Here is a 22,492-nt window from a genome sequence, read left to right as displayed (position 1 = left end):
AGTTACAACTGTTCTTTGATAAGTCTCCTTAGATATTTAACATGTGGATAGTTATCAGGCCATTTCAGTTTAAAATTTTTCATGAGAGAGAGCCAAAGCATAAGAGACTCTTAAAAACTGAGAACAAACTGAGGGTTGATGGGGGGTGGGAGGGAGGGGAGGGTAGGTGATTGGTATTGAAGAGGGCATCTTTTGGGATGAGCACTGGGTGCTGTATGGAAACCAATTTGACAATAAATTTCATATATTGAAAAATAAAAAAAAATTATTCATGAGAGAAGCATCACAAAGCAGAAAATGAATGTCCTCAGATACAACCGTATGTCGTAGTCCCTGTCTTCCCTTTTCAGCCCCTCGTTGATGACTGTGCATCAGGAGTCTGGGGACTGTTGTGCTATCAAGTGAACTCATCCTCCAGGCCCTCAGCCTTTGTCTAATCTGCTCTCCTGCCTTTGCTCCACCCACTTCACCTTGTGAATGGTACCACCAGGGGTGCCCTGCCAAGTGTGAGAATCCCTCTACCATCTCTTCACCACCTTTACCTGACTATCACCAGGTCCAGTCAAATCTAGCTTGTTAATGTAGCATTAATTTACCCTTTCGCATCCATTTTCCACCCTTCCTTCCCTGGTTCTTACCTTTCTCTTGGGTGATGACATCATATTTACTGCAGTAACCTCCCATCTTGACACTCTCAAATTCACTTGTGATTGCTTCCCAAAGGATCTTTTTAAAATACACATTTGACTAGAAGACCCTCTCTGATGATTCATAAATAACTTGCAAATTATTTCAGCTGAAAACCCAAATTTCTTAACCGTCATGATATAGTCTTTTCCTGTACTAGTCCAGTCGCTCAGGTCCCACCATTGGAGACTAGATTGGAGACAGAGTACATATCCTCTAGAATATTTTTCCTCACTCTTCCCAGCAAAATTTATTATGCTTTGTGCTTCTGAATAGATGTACTTTTTTTCATATTTCTGGAGTCATATTTATAAAACAGTTTAGTAAGTACTCATTTTTATAATATATAATGTTACAGACCCTGAGACCCGTGACTTTGTTTCCCTGGAGTCTAAGATCATGCTTGCCACACATGAAATGCACAATCAGTGTGTAAATTATAATGTATTGCAAGAATGATAGCCCCACCCCTTCTTCTCTTCCTCTGAGTCAGTACCTGGGATTTTCCCAGACCTGAACACTGCAGTGCAGTTTCCGCAGTGGTATATGGCAATGAAACATCATAACAATGGCATTATTTCATTATCAGGAACTATTTTCCTAACAATAATCATAAGTCTCCCCACAGTTTTCTAAATAATTTATTTTTAGATAGATATACATTAAAGGTTTATTTTTTGATATTCTATCAGTTCTGTCTTTAAATATTCCAAAGGATTAAGTACTTAGGCATGTTGGCAATGGCAGGGATGAATTCCCTAGTGGAATATAAATTTGGTAAATTATACAGTGGTCATATAACCTGTATCATCAGGTCTTCAAGTTTGCTTTTTGATTTTTCAGTAAGCCTCTCATAAAAAACAAAGCTTTAATCGTACTATATTGAACAGCTTCATCCTAGACCTCTGCAGATTTCATGGCATTACCCCCCAAAATTGTATGGCTGTAGTACCTCCATTGACTCCACTTATAAGCCACAAGTCTTCTTTTAAGATTTCCCATAAACAATCTGCCCATGAACAAACACCTCTTTGTTTTAGAGGAAATTTCTTATTTTTTTAGTATTTATTTATTTAAAGTTTATTTATCTCAAAGAGAGAGAGAGAGAACACTAGCAGGGGAAGGGCAGAGAGAGAGAGAGAGCGAGAGCAGGCTCGCTGCCATCAGCACAGAGTCTGGGGCGGGGCTTGATCTCAGGAACCAGGAGATCATGACCTGAGATGAAACCAAGAGTTGGTCTCTCAACCAACTGCACCATTCAGGTGCCCCTAGAAGAAATTTCTTGAGTCAATATGCACAAGTATTATTCTTCATTATTTAGCCACGTCCCATGAAGTTCTGTTTTACTTAGGTGAGAAGACAGATCAGTGTTAAAGAACATTTTTGATTTTCCTACAGCTTCACTCGACTAAAAATGAAGCATACATACACACCTGAATCTAGTCAGGAAAGAATGCTTTCTTCTGATCAAGGATACCCGTCCTCATCGGACTATCATAATAGTAAGGAATTATTTTGTATTGCATTAATAAGCCTCTAAATGTTTTGGATTTGTTCAGTATCAACATTTGTAATAGAAAATGTTATTCACAGTTATAATTTATCATAAGGGGCAGTTTGGAGGAAGAAAATAATGTGCTAATTTGGAAAATGCACTTGTGAATAATATTACCCATTTAAACCAGATAAAAGAAGACAAGATGGATGGAATGTTGAAAAACACTCGCATTTGAAAAGACGAGCGAGGAAATAAAGATAATAAAAGAGATTGCACAAAAGTAGAGAATACTAACATGGTTGTGAAAGACAAAAGACTCATGTTTCCAGAAAAAGACAATTGTTAACTGTGCAAAATGCTACAGGCAAAGCAAACCAAAGCATTCCATTCCCCTGCTTCTCAGGCACACCTACTCTTCCTTTCGTCACGATTACATAGCCACATGGAAAAATAAGATTTTTGATGTGACTCCCTGAAATGTTCCACCTTTCCCTTTATCCCTTTTGCAAGATTAAATGTTCTAAGACCCCCACACCTACTCAAATCAAACACATAATTTGCTATTTGGAAGGGCAAATATTTTATTGAATTCTGAGGTCAAAACACTAACCAATATTTATTTTATTATATTCACATAACTCAATATCATGTTTCAGGTCTTATGGCTTTTTAGTTAAAACTGTGTAATTTTTAAAGTCTATAAGTATGTTCAAATTTTGGTTTTCTTCAAAACTAAAATAAAGGGGTGCTTAGGTGGCTCAGTCAGTTGTGTCCGACTCTTGATTTCAGCTCAGGTCATGACCTCACAATTGATGAGATTGAGCTCTGCACAGACATTTTGGAGCCTGCTTGGGATTCTCTGTCTCTGTCTCTGTCCCTCCCCTGTTTGTGCTCTCACTCTCTCTCTGTCTCTCAAAATAAATAAACATTTAAAAAATTAAAATAAAGGGGCGCCTGGGTGGCGCAGTCGGTTAAGCGTCCGACTTCAGCCAGGTCACGATCTCGCGGTCCGGGAGTTCGAGCCCCGCGTCGGACTCTGGGCTGATGGCTCAGAGCCTGGAGCCTGTTTCCGATTCTGTGTCTCCCTCTCTCTCTGCCCCTCCCCTGTTCATGCTCTGTCTCTCTCTGTCCCAAAAATAAATAAACGTTAAAAAAAAAAATTAAAAAAAAATTAAAATAAAAAGGAAAAGGAGAAATTGGAAAAATATAGATGAAAAAATTGGTATACCAGTGATCATATTTCTAATATGTAAAATGATTCTTTAAAGTGATTTCAAAAACACTAACATTCATATTGGAAATGAAAGGGTAGACAACAAACACTGAAAATTCACAAAAAAGAAAATCCAAATGACCTATTGCTATCTGAACAAGTAGTCAATCTTTCCATAATAATTCATTTATTAATCCAACAAATACTTACCGAGACATATTTTGCATCTTTTTCAGATGAAAAAGCAGAATACCATTTTTCATACGAAACAATGGTAGTTCTAAAAATATGATACTATTCAGGGTTGATAAGAGCGTGGAGAAATGGGCACTTCTAAATCTCCCATTTAGATATGGGAGAGTTTCAAAGGGGTGTAGTATTTCTCCATGGCAGGGAGCCACATATTTCAAAAGTCGTGCATTTTTCTTCACCTAGAAATTCTACCTATAGGAATATATTTAAGTAAATAATCAGATATGTTCATACGATTTATGTGCAACAATATTTTTTGCAGCATTATTTATAATAGCTCCCAAAGGAAACAAACAAAATGTCAAATGGTGAGAAATTGGTTAAATAAATCATGGTGTGTTTGTACAACATCTAATAAAAGTCATGTGGAAAAACAGTTAATGGAAAATATTCTTGATATGTTGACAAGTTTAAAAAGCAAATATTAAACTAATATATATGCTATCATTCTGATTTTCTGATTGTTTATGTTTAAAAGTACCCCCAAATATAATACAGTTACATGTGAATATAATATTTGCACATAATACTATAATATAAACTAAAACGTTGACAGTGATGACCTCTGAAGGCAGGACTCAGGAGAGTTTTTAAAAATGTGTTTCCTTTAAAAAATAAATGTGTTTCCTTTGCTTTTTCTCTATATCCTATTGTTTCCCTATTAAATAAGCACTGCTTTTATAATAAGAAAAAAGTTACAAAATTGGATTTTTATAATTAGCTGATTGATAACCTAAGAGAAGTTTCAGTATAGTGTGAGGGTGAAGGTCTTTAAATTTGGTTAAGTAGTGATTTGAAGAAGTTGAGGCAATCAATATAGACTGTATCTCAGAACACTTGGCATTTAAGTGCAGGAAAAGATCCAAGGTTAGGTTTAGAGGGAAGTCAGGTTGAGGACAAAGGAGATGGAGAAATATACATAATATATATATATATATTTTTTATATATAATATATATATTTATATATAATATATATATTTATCATATATATCATATATATAATAATACGTATTTAGGGTAAAGAGAAAAAGACAGTGGAGAAAAACATTTGTACATAGATTAAGGTAATTTACAGATATCGTTATTTACCCATGTAACTTTACATATAGGTATAAGTTAAGAGAAGAAGAAAAATGCAAAATAGTATGCTAACTCATAGTAAAACATGTGTAAATATGACAACATATTAGGTTGTATTAGTCAAGATTCTCCAGAGGAACAGAACCCATAGAATATATATGTACACACACACACACACACACACACACACACACACACGCATATACAAAGACAAATTTTGTCTATCCATATATATATATATATAGAGAGAGAGAGAGAGGTTATATGTAAAAAGTATATATATTATGAAATTTATATATTATAAATATATATTACATTATAAATTATTATAATGTAATATATAATATCATACATTTATATTATATTATATTATATTATATTATATTATATTATATTATATTATAAATTAGAGAGAGAGAGAGAGAGAAATTTATTTTAAGAAACTGGCTTACATGATTATGCAGGCTGGCATGTTCAAAATCTTAAGGGTCGGCCAGCAGACTGGAGACTCAAGAAGGTCTGATGTTGCAGTTCAAGCTCAAAGACCTGTCTGCTGGCAGAATTCAGGCAGTCTTTGTTCTATTAAGACCTTCAAGTGATTGTCCACATTATGGGCAAAGTCTACTGATTTAAATGCTAATCTCGGGGCGCCTGGGTGGCGCAGTCGGTTCAGCGTCCGACTTCAGCCAGGTCACGATCTCACGGTCCGTGAGTTCGAGCCCCGCGTCAGGCTCTGGGCTGATGGCTTGGAGCCTGGAGCCTGTTTCTGATTCTGTGTCTCCCTCTCTCTCTGCCCCTCCCCCGTTCATGCTCTGTCTCTCTCTGTCCCAAAAATAAATAAACGTTGAAAAAAAAAATTTAAAAAAAAATGCTAATCTCATCCACAAAAAAATCATCCTCACAGAAACATCTAAAATAACATTTGGTCAAATTTCTTGACCCTATCAAGTTGACACTTAAAATTATCATCACAAAGGTACTGATGAAAAATGAAAATAGTTCCGTCGGGTAGCAAGATTGCTAGTTTTTCTTAATACTGTCTTTAAATTTGTTACAGTAAAGGTTAGGCATAATTTATTAACAATGAACTCATGCTGTTCAAAACTCAGAAGGGCTTCAACTTTTATAATGCCTAATCTTCAACCACATTAACAATTATGAGGTCATTATACTATCTATACATTATCACTCACTCCTAGAATTCTTATCAAACACCAGTATACAATTACATTCCTGACCTAATCTGAGTATGTCCCATCAACATTTACAGAGTGGAAACATCTAATCACAAATATAGAAGTATATGGGACACTAGTATAAATATGTGGCATTTATATCTTTTGGGAAGCAGAGGTCATGCAGCCTGGGTTTTAGGCATAATGTTACCACTAACTGGCTACAGCAATTTGAATAATTATTCAAGGGACATGAGTCTGCCAAACTACAAAAAACAAGAGTGACACTTGCACACTAGCCTTAAAGAGGTGTTTTAAGGAATAGATGAAATAATAGATTTTGCTTTGAAAATATAAAGAGGTCCAAAATGAAATAAATATTTCTACAGTGATTTAGGGAAAATTAAAGAGGAATCAAAAAGGTGTCAGAGAGGAACAGATTTTACTTTCAGTCCCTCATAAGCTAATCAGAACTTCCAAACAAGGTCAGGCCTAAAAGGACACAAGTCATTGGTTAAGGGATGGGAATGAGTAGGTGTTTATCATCATAATGGTAACATCCAACATTTAGTAAATGTATAATAAGTGTCAGGCAACCTGCCATATATTGCCTATATTATCCCTTTTAACCGTCATAAAATCCTGAGAGCTGTTATTGCCATGTTATAGATGTGGAAAGTGAAACTCAGATTTGTTAAGGGACTTACCCAAAGCTACTACATGTGGCATGATGCTTCCTGAAATTTTCCCGTTGCTCTAGGCTCATGACAAGGGGCCCCTCTGGATGCCAGGTTTTATAGTGGGAAGTGAAAGTACAAACCATCCTCTCCCCACTCCACATCTATTGAGCTTAGAGCTAGTCAGCCATGGAGGAAGGAAAAGTTTTTTATACTGAATAAGAGATTGAAACTTTAAGTAGATTTGACTTTTAGTAACTGAGACAGTGACCAAAACATAATGGAATCTTTTCAAGATATCATGAGGTTAAAGGAGAGATCTGATAGAGAATGGATGAAGTTTTCACATTTGTCTCCTGAGTTGAGAATATTCAATAAACCAGTTACATTTGAGGGTAGGAAATGGAGCAGTTATCCAGGATCCTTCAAGAAGCTCCACATAGACATAAATATGTATACGGGGTTCATCAAACAATTCCAAACACAAACTGGGATGGGAGAGATACCGCCAATATAGACATAAGAGCCAATGGAAAATATTTAAAGATACACATATTATGAACAGAAATTATCTGTGGATTATAGTATTTATGAGGATGTCAGATGTTGGGTGAATCTTCTTTTGTTGTCCCAGAATTCATACCTAGAGTCCAAGCTGTGGATAAAGAGGCATCATGTACCTCAAATTCTAAAGACAGAATTGCAATCAGACATTGCCTTTCCAGGCTTACTAAAAGGAGGCAGAATCAGTTCCACTGCCATGAGCTGCTACTTCCGTGGGAAGATAAGGGTAATCACAGCTATGAGTTATCAGTCCAGAGAGGCATTTGACAGCTCTTTTCTCCTCCTTCCTTAGGGGAGACTGAATGAAGAGAATTAATCTCCTATTCTGGACAGACATATCCACAGGCACTAGACTGTTTTGCCTGCAGCCACCTAAGCAAGAGAAAAGAGAATGGACACAGATGGTAAAGCTGAGAGAAGGGATGGCAGCAGTTATTACCTTTGGGCCACAACCTGGAATGTAACCAAATTACTTTCTTTCTCTGACCACTGAATTTAGAAACCACTGCAAAAATCGTATTTCATCAAATATTTAAGCAAGACAATTCCCTGGAAGAATTTAAATGTTAATGATTACCTATAGAATCCTTATCTCCCTTCTGGGTCTCCCACTATAAATCAGGGACTCTTCTTTCAAAGAAACAGTTGGCAGGTCTAATTGAGGAAATGAAATCCCTTTACACCCTTACCCCTTACATGTGAAATGTAAGAGATACAGACAAAGCTATTTTGGGAAGGTATATATAACCTATAGATAATATCATATATAGTAGAGTAGTGTCAATGATACATTCTTCCCACTTGTAATATACACATACACATGTGCATGTGTATATGTATCCTTTCCATATGCACTATATAACCTTCCCATTAATCCTCTGGTCATATCATGCTTGTGAAAATTCATTTCAAAGTAAAATACTTAAAAATATTGATTTCATTATTAAAGTATTTATACTTGTAGAAAACTCAGAAAATACAGCAATATCTAAAGATGAAAATTAAAATAATCATAAACCTGTATTCATTAATAACTACCGTTAACATGTTGGTAAAGGGAAAGATTAATTGTAGTGTTTTACTGTATCAATATTGTGCTCTATGTAGTTTTATATCCCACTTTTAAATTCTTACTTATACACATATTTGTGCTTACTTATTTGTGCTTACAAATAAAAGACTTGGAAATAAGTGTTTCTGAATGTAGAATACTAGCAATAATAGCTATGATAACATTAGATGCATGAAAAATGAAAGGTTTCCAGAACAAAAAAGAGAGCTTAGAAATTGAGTGATATTTAAAGTATTTAACAAATGGTTACGGGTAATAGTCACTGGCTGATCAGAAGGGAAACCAGGCACAACAGTCAGCTTGTCTCCACACTCATGTGTCTGGGCTGAGTATTACTCCAGCATAAGAGGAGACAAAGCCTTGAGAAGCCAAATAATCAAACGTCACACTGATATTTGGCAACAAGATCACAATTACAATCTAAGACCCAATTTCCTGTCCAGGGTTTTCCGTACTTATCAGGTTGCCTCCTTATATGAAAGCTTTCTGAAATGTATAAAGTGCTATTTAAGTGTACATTCTAATTAATATTATCAATACAGTTAAACAAATACACAGAGATTAGTACACAGGACCAATGAAATATCCAACAGTAGGAGGTCCCCAATACACCAGGCCTGGGAACTACTGTGACCTTTGTTCATGACATTTGTTCCCTAAGCTTGGTGTGGCATTCCCCTTCTAATACCATCTGACCTTTGAAGACAGCCCTACACCTGACAAAATTTGTTCTGTGCACCAACAGCACCTCATTCATGCCCCTCTATTAGAGTAAACCACACGTGTACCACCCTCCCGATGTCTACTCAGAAAATAGAAGCTTCTTGATAGCAGACACGTGCTTATTTATCTCTGAATCTTCAAAACTTAACAGTACTTGGAACAAAGGAGGCATTAAATGTTCAAAAATCAGAAGAGATCACTTTGCTAATTTCAACAGCATCCCGTTCACATTTAAGGGAGGCATTACAGAGAAGTTTTAAGTTCTTTAACAAACATTTGTAGTAGGCATTTTAATTTTTTAATGTTTTATTTACTTTTGAGAGGGAGAGAGAGTGTGTGAGCCAGGGGAGAGGGAGAGAGAGAGAGAGAGAGAGGGAGACACAGAATCCGAAGCAGGCTCCAGGCTCTGAGCTGTCAGCACAGAGCCCAATGCGGGGCTCAAACTCATGAACTGTGAGATCATGACCTGAGCGGAAGTTGGCGGCTTAACTGAGCCACCCAGAGGCCCCTGCAGTAAGGCATTTTATTAGTCAACTTCAGAAAAATCTCAGTTCCAATTTCAGATACTTTATTGTATTCTCAAATCATGTGACCCAGTTTGGGTTTGGAAAACATGATTACTTTAGGACCGCTAGTACTACCATAGGACTCATACAGACAAATATAAAGATTTCCTGTGCTCCAATAATTTGGTTATATTTTATAAAGAGCATAAGACATGAGCAAAAATAGCTATGCTCCAAGGGAGAACGTGAATTCTACTAGGCAGTTAGGAAGAAATAAGGCCATCACCAAAAATACAAGCCAAAAAAAAAAAAAAAAAATCAATTCCTAGTAAGCTAAATACTTAAGGAATAGATATATCGAACTGCCATACAAATACTTATATCCATGACCCACTGGGGTCCTAATCTTCACCCTAATATTTGATTCATGTTAAATTGGAGATCTAATAGGTACATTATCTATCTACCACCTACTTACATTCACCCTTTCACGGTCAACAAATACAGAGGCACCAAAGTGTGCCAGACTTTGCTGTTTCTTTTAAGTAACTCAGTTTTTTCATTTGCATTACAGAAAGTTGAGCTTCTGGGACTGTCTCAGTACCCTAGAAATTTAATTAATACCATAATCACGAACACACTTCAATCTTTATGGAGTAGGGGAAAATACTTAGAAGTGAAATATCAGCAAATAGGGCCAAGAGGCCTCCATGGCAGAAGCAGTGTCATGTAAAGGTAAGGCCGAAGGGTGCAGGATCTAACAGGGTTGGGTTCAATTCTTGCCTCCAATTCTTACTCCCCCATTATCAGTTTCCTCATCTGTAAAATAGCAATAAATACTTCATAAGTTTGCTGGGGAATCAAACGCAGTAATGGGACACAAAGTGTTCCAAAGCGCCTGACCCCCAATAATTGGTATAATGCCAGATTCCGCTTGGAGAATACTAGAAATGTTTCCAAGTGAGCTCCGTTCCCGCCTCGCCCCACTGGCGGCCCCTGCCGGCCAGCACAAAGACGGGTCCCCAGGGTCCTGATCCTACAGTCGCCTGGGGAAAGCGCCCTCAAACAAGCCGCCCCTTGCTCCGGGTTTCCAGGCCACACCGCGGAATCACTGGGCAGGACCCGCGATTACACAGCTACCTCGCCCCCACCATTTCCACCGAATTTATCAGAACGCGGGCCTCCGTCCATCTCCCACCTACAGCCCCGCCGACGGCTCAGAAAAGGGCTTTTACTCTACAGCTAGGGCTTATCTCCTCCTGAAGAGCAGCACGATGCCGCCCCGCACCCCTGGCCGCACTGCCGGCTAACTCCTGGATCTCCACGGCCAGGGGTCAGAGCACCACCGCCAAGCATTCGGGCCGGGATGCTCACCCGCTCCATGCCGCTAACTGCAGCTGGCCACTGGCCGAGGCCGCGAGCCTTGGCCCCGCCTTCGACTTCGCCCGCGCTTGGCCGCCTTTATTCAGCGTCGGCACTGGGTCACCTCCTACTCAAACGTCAGCAAAAAAAATATTCACAGAAGGCGGCACTACTGCGTGCCACACTAGAACCGCACTTAGCACTTTCCGCGCTATCTGTACTTCCGCGTTCTCAGGGGCCAGGCAACCGTGCCGCACTGACGAATACCCGTCCCCTCTGACGCGTGGTCCCCAGACCCAATCGGAGGCAGCACCAACTATCCCTAATTTGCATAGAATCCTGTATATAGGCTCAGGGACAGAGGCCTCGGCCGCTTACAAGCCAACCGCCACATCTAAAACGTGGTTTTTCTGCAGTGGAGATGCCTCCTTCCCTCAAATGGAACCCGAAGTCACCTCAGGAGCCCAGTGTGTATGTGTACCATAGAACGAGGTCTCCACCCGGTACCGCACTCCCCAGACTACATCCTATGCGAGCGGCGCTGGGCCCCTACTGCAAGCACTAACCGCCCACACCTCCCCCCGGAAGCCCAAAGCCCGCCGCCTGCAACCCGCAGCTACCCTCCGGGACAGGTATTTTCAGGGCACCGGGCTGGTGCATTTCATCCAATGCACCGATCTGCGTCTAGATTCCACATTCACACGGTAAATGCAAAGTGTTCGCTCTTTTCTTGACGTCCTGGGGGCCCTTAAAAGGGCCTTTAGAAATGTGGAGATAACCGCCGGGACTGCTCAGCCACCGAAGCCATACAACGTGCGGCCCTGGCGTTTCAACGCGTACACCACGTCCATTGCCGTGACTGTCTTGCGCTTGGCGTGCTCCGTGTAAGTCACTGCATCGCGGATCACGTTCTCCAGAAATACTTTAAGCACTCCCCGGGTCTCCTCATAGATGAGTCCCGAAATGCGCTTGACACCCCCTCGGCGGGCCAGCCGGCGGATGGCGGGCTTCGTAATACCCTGGATGTTGTCCCGTAAGACCTTCCGGTGGCGCTTGGCGCCTCCTTTTCCCAACCCTTTGCCGCCTTTCCCGCGACCAGACATCCTTTCAGTACAAAAACCTGAAAGCCGAAGAGCAAGAAGTTAGGGGTTACGAGACTGGAGACCAAGCCTTATATTGCCTGGCGGCGGACCTGTTTGAAAACCTCAAGCAAGTGGGCGGAGCTCTAGGCGCGAAGGGACTTTTTTTTTCCACCCTCCCAAAATGAGGGAGGGAGCTGTGAGCAGAAGGAGTTGACTTTCGTTGTTTGCTTTCTTGGGAAAGCTTTTTGGTACTTTTACTGTAAAATTGAGGAAAGACTCATTGGTATTTCGTTTTCTCAACGCTTGAATAAAAATAGGCCAGATTTATGCGCGCTGGCTTCCTCTCCCCACCTCCTCCCTCCCGTGTCCCCCCTATACCCATTCTCGCGCGCGATTTCTAGGAATGCTTACTTTAATAACAGCATTCCCAGACTAATATGAAAAATAAATAGTAGCCGGGAGTGCATTATATCTTGTTAGATTTCAAAGCAATTAGCTTTACACCTTTTCATCTGTGGATCATTTTCAAGTCACTAGTGGGAGGCAGAGGAGATTTTTTAATACTTTTTTCTCATTTGTGACCCCCGCAAAGAAAGAATTAAAATTGTTTCAAAAAAGATCTTATCCCCTCCTCCCCCCTCCCAGACTTTCCCTTATCACTGCTTGTGCGCCCTTTACAGATTATTCTGCCTCCTCTGCCCTCTTCCCCAACCCCGCGCACTTTTGCTTTTCAACAAATAACGATTTCTATGATTATTTAGTTGAAATAAATTTCTTATTTCATTCAAACTTTAGGTTCTCACATCTTCCACTTTAAAATTCAGAGGTCTTAAAATAATACAGCCCATGATCGTAGCTTTAAAGAGTGATTTGTACTGCAAATAGCTCATCAGGAGGCTTTCAATCTTTTTCTTAAGAGAATCCCTGAACAAAATGAAACTCTCAGTAGTTTCACCGCTCTAGGATACAGGGCTCTCTGTCCTCCCAAAAGGTTTTATTGATAAAAGGCAGCAGTATTTAGAGGATGATTCATAACTCTTTCCCAGGCACTTAACATCTGGAGGAAGGAATATTGTAGTAAATTGTACTCCCTGTCCCCAATCTTTAACTTTCTAAAAAAAGCTTTATAGTAATTTTTTCGATAGGTATAAATGCTTATAATTTACCCATCCTTACCCATCTCCATAACACATTTTTATTGTCAGTGATAAAAGAGTCCTGAGAATACCGTGTGTATGACTGCAAAAAATCCTGAATAGTCATATTGAACTACATGACTTTAATCCTTGACAGGAAGAAAGAAAAGTCTATCAGATCTTGAACAGATCGGGATTCTTATAATGGTAAATTGGTCGATTAACTTATATTTTATTAAGACTAAAAAATCAAAGTTAGAACATTTTCAAGTTAGAAATCCTCTTGCTGACAAGAATAAAAGGAAAACATATTCAAAATAATAATTGTTAAAAGTTTCCCTTAATACAGGCAAAATTTACAAAACTCATATCAAGAACATGTTAATAAATGCACCGGAGGTTTGTCCATTATTCAGTTTATCTAGCAGTTGTTGGATGCTTACTAACATATTTAATCTTTACACACTTTGGGATACCTACAGAGCTTATCAACTGGTAAGTGGTACAGCCAGGATTTGGACCAAGGCAGTTTGGCTCCAGAATGAATGACTTAATCATAACAGTATACTGCTTCTCAACTTCAAAGACATTTATTGAGTGTCTACTATGTATATATAGGTTAATCATTGTTCTAGGCAATTAGGACACGTACAGAAATAGGCAAAAATGTGATTTCATTGCAATCAAATCTTTAATTAAGATGGTGGGAGGGTAAATTTGTTTTACTTTTAAACGGATACTATAATCCACATAAAATGTTGCTTATTTTAATGTGCTTAAAACAAATAGTATAATTGTATAATTGTTAAATTATGTCAGTGAATTGTTAAAAAAGTTTCTTATAAAAAAAAAAACTTATTTTGTTCCAAATGCTATGGCTCTGCAATTTAGGTAAGTACAGTTGCTACCATTCTTTTTAGTCTTTTCAGGACTGGAGCACCACAGGGGCAGCAGAGGACTGGGAAAGGGAACTACCAAGTGCCACCAGAATGTCTTAGGCGACCATATTGATTTCCGGACTCCTCTACAAGGAGACCCTCAGTCTCCTTGAGAACATGATCAGCAGCGCGGTGATGAATAAGGAGAAAACCAGGGCCAAGATTTTGTGCTTCAGAAACTGTGCTGCTCCTGCGGCCTCTCCCTGGAATCCAGAGACTCTTTTCAGGCTCATAACCTCAAAGACAAGACATGTTAGGTTTTGGCTAACCGAACTTGTTGCAGTCTCTGAAGAAAGCATTCACGTCTAGTCTAGCACTCTAGTTTCGCAGTCCCTAGAAGCGAAGATTGGCAACCTGTGAATGGCAGAATTGCGCAGGGATCCAGTGTCATCTAGGCTGATTAAGAAAGTTCAGATGGTCAGTTCAGTCCGAGGCATCTTTTGGAGCCAGCTCCCCACACTGTTGAGTAACAGCAGGAGCATCTGAGTTTGCAGGATACAAGGCGCGCATGTTTAAAGAAACGGCAGGCAGAGGGGCAGTGTTGCCCACAAGCGCGGGGTCTGGAGTCAGATAATTAGCTGGTTAGGATGCTGTATACGGTGAGAAAATCCACCTACCGGGCATAGCAAAGTAGGGCTCACCTTGCGTCCTCAATTGCTTTTAGTATTTCTTGCTGGAGTGCTTCGTACTTGTAGACAGAGTAGCTCTTCCAGATTTTTCAGTTTCTAACCATGGTTCCTTAATTCTTAAGACGTTCCTTGGAGCAAACTTGCACGTTCAATTCTCAGGATGCACTTAATTCAACGAAGGCCCCAAACGCAGAGCGGTCCGGTCCTGCGTATTCATATGGGGGGTTATGTAAATGAGGACTAGGAGTTTGCTCTTTTGATTGGATAGAGCTGGAGAAGGCGGTCCCTCAACCAGGAGCGCTGGTTGGAAGCGGAGCCTGCCTGTCATCGGCCAATAGAACTGAGGATGTTGCTGAGCCCAATGAGAAGACACCGCCTAGTGTCAGCACAAAGTCTTAAAGGCAGTTCCGGTGTAGTACTTCACATTCACTTGCTCAGAGCTGGACTGCTGCGTTTCGCTTCGCAGGCAGGAGTTTTTGGCGAGAGGTGAACATGTCTGGTCGTGGGAAGCAGGGCGGCAAAGTGCGGGCAAAGGCCAAATCTCGATCCTCCCGCGCGGGCCTCCAGTTCCCGGTCGGTCGAGTACACAGACTGCTGCGCAAAGGTAACTACGCGGAGCGAGTAGGCGCTGGGGCGCCCGTGTACCTGGCGGCGGTGTTGGAGTACTTGACAGCGGAGATCCTGGAGTTGGCTGGCAATGCCGCTCGTGACAACAAGAAGACCAGAATAATCCCTCGCCACCTGCAACTCGCCATCCGCAACGACGAGGAGCTAAACAAGCTGTTGGGGAAAGTCACCATTGCTCAGGGCGGCGTCCTGCCCAACATCCAGGCCGTGCTGCTGCCCAAGAAGACGGAGAGTCAAAAGGCGAAGAGCAAGTGATCCTGTCGCCACCACAGGGGAGCTGGCTTTCCCAGCAAAGGCTCTTTTCATAACCGCCCGCAGTATTTTTCAATATACTCGATGTCATGGAAGGCTGGCGGGATTTAGTGGGGAGGTGGGCGGCGAGGGGCCCGCCAAGTCCAGGGCCAATAAAGTCGGTGAAAATTGTGTGGTGGAGAGAGCTATGTAGTCTCGGGGACCTTCCGGATGACCCGGGGGGCAACCGGGAGACCTCTGGAGCAGGTACTGGTGGGTTGGCTTCAGCCGCTTTGTGGGCTACTTTGGTCCGCACCCTCGAGGCGTTTTGTGGGCGGATAAAGGAGACCAGGAGGGACCCACTGGCTTGGAATTGGGCAGAGTTAGGGTCTCTCCCTACTCGCCTTAATGCAAAAGACAGGCAGAGTAGGGTGCGGTTGCGGCAGGGGGATTATTTTTACACCTCTTTCCCAGGGCTTTAACTCTTCTGTCTTGTCCCGGCTGTTCAGGACCCAATTCGGAAGACGCAGTAGGGGCTAGCTGGTGTCTGGCAGGACGTTGGCTTACTGGCCATACTTTTCAAAAGGTGGAGTAACTCTCAGTCTTGGAAGAGTGGTTCTGATGACACCATGTCAACAGATTTTTCTTAGCCTACGAGCTGTTGTGTTTACATGCTTTGGATAGCAGGTATTTTTATACACACACTTATGTTCACATTTCTTTAAGGTGAAGGAAACATCCAGTAAGATGTGTAATACAGAAGCATGAGTCATGAGTAAATTTGTTCTCCTGACACTCATGTTGCATAACAGTGCAGTGTCTTTAGTCATGAGTTGCTTATGCTTAGGAGCTTTTAAAATGATTTTCTCACGATGGCCTTGTCTCCACCATATTATACTCCTTTGGAAATGTAATCAATTTGATTTTGCTTCCTAACAACAAGTAACTTGCTTGAAGTCTTTTATGTTCCCCCATTGGCATGGAGTAAAGATCTCATCGCAACAGTCTTCTAGGGGTTGCATTGCTTAATTGTACAGTAATGCTTTAATAAACATGGGATGTGTGAAAATGTAAGGGTAAATGACTTAAGTGCAAGAAGAAACACGTCTCAGATCAGGAATCCACATTTAAAAGTTTAAACCCTAGCCATCCTATTCTGTCCTCAACTGACCCTTCCATCTTACCCTTTTCTGCAAGCTTCATCCTGGCCCACCAGGCCCACAAGTAGGATCCCAGTTCAGATTTCACATCTTTGGAGTCCTCTTTCCTATGAGTCAGAGTTGCAGTCTTCCTTTCAAAAAAACAAAACAAAACAAAACATATATATATATATTTCTTCATTTTGGTAGTGTGTGGCCCATTTTCCCACACTGACTTTATTTCTTCCCCAGTATTTATTGAGGGAGTACAGCTGTGAATGAGGACAACTAGATTTCCACTCTCTGTGAGCTCACTTCTTTTTCCTGGTAACTGAAGACAGGACATTGAACAAAGAAATGTTAATATCAGAAAAAGAATCCCCTTCAGCTTCCGTTAATACTTGTGTCTGTCTGCTGCTTGTGGAAATGAAGGTCAGGATTACTTCTCCGACATGGTCAACTTTGAGGGCTACACACATCTTTGTTAGGAGGCAGATTATTGCCCCCTAATTCCCCAGGAGAATAGACTCCAAGGGTACCATGGGCAGGTGCCAAGATGTCCACAGCGATTTATTTACTGCACTCCTACCTTCCATCCAGAAGGCTTCATCATGTGTAAAACAGTCATAATACCAATTTTAAGGACTGAGATATTTCATTTACTATATGTATGAGGCACATATTAGGTGCTGAATAAATTAAAAGAAGTATGATTTCCTACAAGATCTGGGGTTACCCTTATAGGTTAGGGTATAACTGTAACAGGCTTTTGTTTTGTTTTGTTTTGTTTTTTTAGCACACAATCATTAGGATAGTTCTCAGTGTTACCACTTTGGGGTGTATATATATATATACATATATATATATATAGGCATATATATATACATATGCCATATATATGTATATATATAATATGTATATAAAGTGTGTACATATATAATATATATATATGTATATATGGCATATGTATATAAAGTGTGTATATATATATAATATACATATATATACATATATATGTATATATATATATATGGCATATGTATATAAAGTGTGTACATATCCAATGCTGGTTTTGACATTTAAGTCTTTTTTTAAATGTTTATTTAGTTTTGAGAGAGAGAGAGAGAGAGAGAATGAGTTGGAGAGGGGCAAGAGAGGGAGACCCAGAATTCGAAGCAGGCTCCAGGCTGTGAGCAAGTGGTCAGCACAGAGCCTGACGCGGGGCTCAAACCCACGAACTGTGTGATCATGGCCTGGGCCGAAGTCGGAAGCTCAACCGACTGAGCCACCCAGGCGCCCCGACATTTAAGTCTTGATTTTGTAAAAGATTTGAGGCATCTGAAAGGTTATTACCAAAATGGTGGCAAAACAAGAACAAGGGCCACCAAGACATTTATAAGAAAAAAGCAATTTTTCTTGTTCCTCTGAAGATTCACAGGAGTCTGTCTAACCCTGTTACATGAAGAGCAAGCCAGTCAAGCCTAAAAGTACAACCAGTGCCCCCTTTCCTGCACCACCTCTACTGCCCCAGGGATTGTTTCCCCTCAAATACTTCCCTTGCTGCAAGACTCAATCAGTCTCTCACCATTTCTGTAATTTATGTATTTGTTTGTGTGTTCGTTCATTCATTCATTCATTTATAAGAGAGTGGGCACACAAACCTGCACCTCAGCAGGGAAGGGGCAGGGAAAGAGGGAGAGAGAGAATCTTAAGCAGGCCCCATGCCCAGCATGAGATCATTACCTGAGCCGAAATCAAGGGTTATGCTTAACCAACTGAGCCACCCAGATGCCCCTCACCATTTCTGTTTTCAAGGGTTTTTTTAAACCTGAATAATTTATTGGCTGTTAAAAATGCATACTTTTTGCATTACTTTGCAGTAAGCATGCATTTACTGCAAAATCAATTCAGCCTATGATCCTGGATGAACAAATAATTCTTGCCAATGTATGACTGTTAATTGCAAAGGCCAACATTTCTTCAAGCACTAGACTGCATAGAAGATGACTTAGGACAGAACAGGTGGGACCTGAATTCTGATTTTTTAATACATTTACAATCCACAGTTGTATTTATAGACACACATACCCTTTCCTGCCAAGATAAGTCATTCATGTGGCAGGCTGTGACTTGGGTAGGATTTATGCTTTGTTTTTCCTCTGGGACCAGTCTTGTCTTTGTTTCTCTGAGAACTGGTCTGTGTAGTTTTTTCTGCCTGGAATCAAAAGGTTTAGTCTGTCTCCGTAATTGGTGATGACTGACCTACTGTATGCACTCTTCACAAATGCCCTTGAAAGGTCATAGACCATGGTGTTCAAGGACTTCAGCTATGTGGAACAAGACTTAAGTTCAAGTCCACTCTGTCCCATACTAGTTAGGTGATTTTGGAAATGTTGCTCAATTTCTTTAAACTTCAGTTTTATTTATTTATTTTTATTTTTATTTTTTTAATTTTTTTTTCAACGTTTATTTATTTTTGGGACAGAGAGAGACAGAGCATGAACGGGGGAGGGGCACAGAGAGAGGGAGACACAGAATCGGAAACAGGCTCCAGGCTCTGAGCCATCAGCCCAGAGCCTGACGCGGGGCTCGAACTCACGGACTGCGAGATCGTGACCTGGCTGAAGTCGGACGCTTAACCGACTGCGCCACCCAGGCGCCCCAATTCAGTTTTATTTATTAAGGGGGCATAATAGTAGAGTTTATATTAGTGGATTTTGCAGAGGAGTCATTGAGTTAATGTGAATGAGAGCACAAAAGTTTCCCATGTAGAAACAAGTAATTATTATTTCTATGCGCAACTCGATTTTGAGTGAATTGCAATAATTGTGGCACCTATTGAAATAGAAAAACATCACTCTAGCAATCCTGTGACTTTTCTGATAGCAACTCATGAAAACAAGCTTAGTGGCTGTTTTACTAATTACAGGACATCCACAAATCAACCTATAACAGGAAAGAGAGTAATAAATGGTTAAAGCTTGTTAACCAGTCAGATTCAAATCTTAATATGCATTCTCCCCGCCCCTAAATACAGCCTACTTTGGAATTAATGGCTTAACTACACCTACGCAGATTAAAAACGGAACCTGTTTGTTCAACAACTTATTGCGTATATATTATGTGTGAAACTTATAATTGATAACCAGCTGTTCAGAAAAATGATTATAATATAATAAAAAAAGAGATTACAGTATAACAGGCTACACGTAAAGAAAGGGAGATGTTTCGGCAAAACATCTGTTTCGGTAAAAGCAGGTGTTTCGGTAACAGGGAACAGAGGCACCTGTATCACTCAGCCTGGCGGGGAGAGTGGCACCTGAGATAGGCCTAGGTGTGTGAGTTAGCCTGCCATGCTAGCGTGTTCCAGGCAGAGAGGCAGCACGCACCAAGGCAGGGGAGTCAGAATACAATGGCTGCAGTTGGATGTGAGAGGACCTAGGGAAGAAGGTCTGGCCTGGAGATGAGAATTTGGGAGTCATAACTAAAAATGGTCAGTGGCTAAAGTCATCGAGAGGGAATATACATACACAGAATATATGTAGAGATGCCTAAGTGGCTGTACAGAAAACAGCCACAGCTGAACGGGATGTGGGGATCTATGAGATCTAATCTCCTGGCAGAAGAGGAGCTGAGGAGAGGGAAGGACATGGCCCATGGAAAGAGTCTGTGCAAGGATGGAGATTTCTCATAGTTTGGCTCCCTGAACTCCTGGACACCCCTAATTTACTTATACTTTGCCATATAATTAGAAAATGCTCTTTAAAAGTTATTATGTTCTCCCACACAGGCAATGCGGACAGGCTGACTCAGCTTACTAATGGTGTTGGAATGGATATGCATTTTTACCGTATGAATTTTCACTTTGCACAGACAGAAATTTGAGGGTGTATCTGATGACAACGAGAGCATTTGTTTAAAAATTTTTTTTAATGTTTATTTCTGAGAGAGAGAGAGAGATCATGAGTGAGGGAGGGGCAGAGAGAGACAGAGACACAGAATCTGAAGCAGGCTCCAGGCTCTGAGCTGTCAGCACAGAGCCCCACGCTGGGCTCAAACCCATGAGCTGTGAGATCCTGACCTGAGCTGAAGTTGGTCAGACAGCATTTGTTTAAAAATCTGGGAAGAATGTTGACAAAGAACCCTTTAACAATATGTCCTTTATTATCATTCCATTTAGTTGAATATTTTTTTGAATATTGAATATTTTTTGAATATTGAATATTGAATATTTAGTTGAGTATTTTTACATGTTTTAATTTTAATTGAAGTTTTAAGTTTTAATCTTAAAGAAGTTACAGAAACAGTGGTAACTTATTAATTCATCAAACTAGTTATTTAATTTATTTACTTTCTTAAAGAAATATATATTGCTTATAAATATCATTTGTAGAAAGCTATAGTTATTCTTATTGAGGTATAATTGCCATATAACATTTTCAGGTGTAACATAATTGTTCAGTATTTGTGTCTAATTAACAACTGTCACCACACATGGTTACAATTCTTTTCTTGTGACCAGAACTTTTGAGATTTACTCTCTTAGCAACTTTCAAATATGCAATACAGTATTCGTAACTATAGTTACTATGCTATATATTACATCTACATGACTTAATTATAACTAGAAGTTTTTACCTTTTGACTCTCTTTACCCATTTGGTCCAACCCCCTCAACGCACCTGTCACCTAAGGCAACCACCAATCTGTGGTCTGTATCTATGAGCTTGGCGGTTTCATTTTTATTGTATATATATGTGAGATCATATCGTATTTGACTTTCTCTGTCTGACATTTTTCACTTAGATAATACCCCCTAGGTCCATTCATGTTGTTGCAAATGACAAGTTTTTATTCTTTTTAATAGCTGAATAATATTCCTGTGTGTGTGTGTGTGTGTGTGTGTGTGTGTGTGTGTGTGTGTATACCACATTTTCTTTCTCCCTTCATCTATCTAGGGACACTTGAGTTTTTTCCATATCCCAGCTGTTGTAGAATACTGCAATGAACATAAGGGTGCATATATCTTTTTGAGTTAGTATAATATAGACTTTTTCAAATGTTTGAAATGAGAAATTGGACCTGGACAAAGTAATTTTCTTTTAATCAGCTGATGTTTAGTTTCCCAAGGGAGGGAAATGGAAAGAAGAACAGAAAAAAAGAAAAAAAGAAAGAGAAAAGAAAAAGAAAGGAAGGCAACTGGCTTCAGGCAGATATGAAATTACCACTGTAAAGCTTGACTTTGTTTTCTGTATAAGGAGAGGAAATAAAGTTTAGGTGTTGAACAACGGATTTTAACACATACACACAGAAAAGAGAATGACAGCACATTTAGAAAGGAACTCAGGTCCTCGATAATTTTATCAAGTCATACAATTAAAAAGCCAGTACTGGGGCGCCTGGGTGGCGCAGTCGGTTAAGCGTCCGACTTCAGCCAGGTCACGATCTCGCGGTCCGTGAGTTCGAGCCCCGCGTCAGGCTCTGGGCTGATGGCTCAGAGCCTGGAGCCTGTTTCCGATTCTGTGTCTCCCTCTCTCTCTGCCCCTCCCCCGTTCATGCTCTGTCTCTCTCTGTCCCAAAAATAATAAACGTTAAAAAAAAATTAAAAAAAAAAAAAAAAAGCCAGTACTGCTTAACTCCAGTTGGGAAGGAAGGAGGGATAAGTCCTGTATTGTTACCTTTTTTTTTTTTTTAACGTTTATTTATTTTTGAGACAGAGAGAGACAGAGCATGAGCAGGGGAGGGTCAGAGAGAGAGGGAGACACAGAATCTGAAATGGGCTCCAGGCTCTGAGCTGTCAGCACAGAGCCCGACGCGGGGCTTGAACTCACGGACCGTGAGATCATGACCTGAGCTGAAGTCGGCCGCTTAACCTACTGAGCTACCCAGGCGCCCCCCCC

The 22,492-nt window shown here is 40.4% G+C and overlaps 3 protein-coding genes across 3 annotated transcripts in view; 1 reads left to right on the top strand and 2 right to left on the bottom strand.

Annotated features, from left to right (window-relative positions):
- Positions 1-11,037, bottom strand: part of GUCY2C (guanylate cyclase 2C) — a 146,707-nt gene extending 135,670 nt beyond the window's left edge. The window contains exon 1 of the mRNA XM_040488846.1: positions 10,823-11,037. The gene's annotated coding sequence lies outside the window, so the exon portion shown is untranslated. The remainder of the gene's footprint in view (positions 1-10,822) is intronic.
- Positions 11,038-11,408: 371 nt separating this feature from the next.
- H4C16 (H4 histone 16) lies at positions 11,409-11,934 on the bottom strand. The gene has a single exon (XM_040488852.1). The coding sequence runs from the start codon at positions 11,911-11,913 to the stop codon at positions 11,602-11,604; it is 312 nt and encodes a 103-aa protein (XP_040344786.1). The 5' UTR covers positions 11,914-11,934; the 3' UTR covers positions 11,409-11,601.
- A 3,050-nt stretch (positions 11,935-14,984) lies between these two features.
- On the top strand, positions 14,985-15,647 carry H2AJ (H2A.J histone). Its single transcript, XM_040488850.1, has one exon. It carries the CDS (start codon positions 15,088-15,090, stop codon positions 15,475-15,477), a length of 390 nt encoding a protein of 129 aa, XP_040344784.1. The 5' UTR covers positions 14,985-15,087; the 3' UTR covers positions 15,478-15,647.
- The last annotated feature ends 6,845 nt before the right edge of the window (positions 15,648-22,492 follow it).

This window comes from Herpailurus yagouaroundi, unplaced genomic scaffold (assembly GCF_014898765.1).
Source record: "Herpailurus yagouaroundi ecotype Mexico unplaced genomic scaffold, PumYag 166, whole genome shotgun sequence".
NCBI classification, from domain to species: domain Eukaryota; kingdom Metazoa; phylum Chordata; class Mammalia; order Carnivora; family Felidae; genus Herpailurus; species Herpailurus yagouaroundi.
Note: the sequence above shows the minus strand (reverse complement) of the source record. Positions and strands in the feature narration are given on the sequence as shown.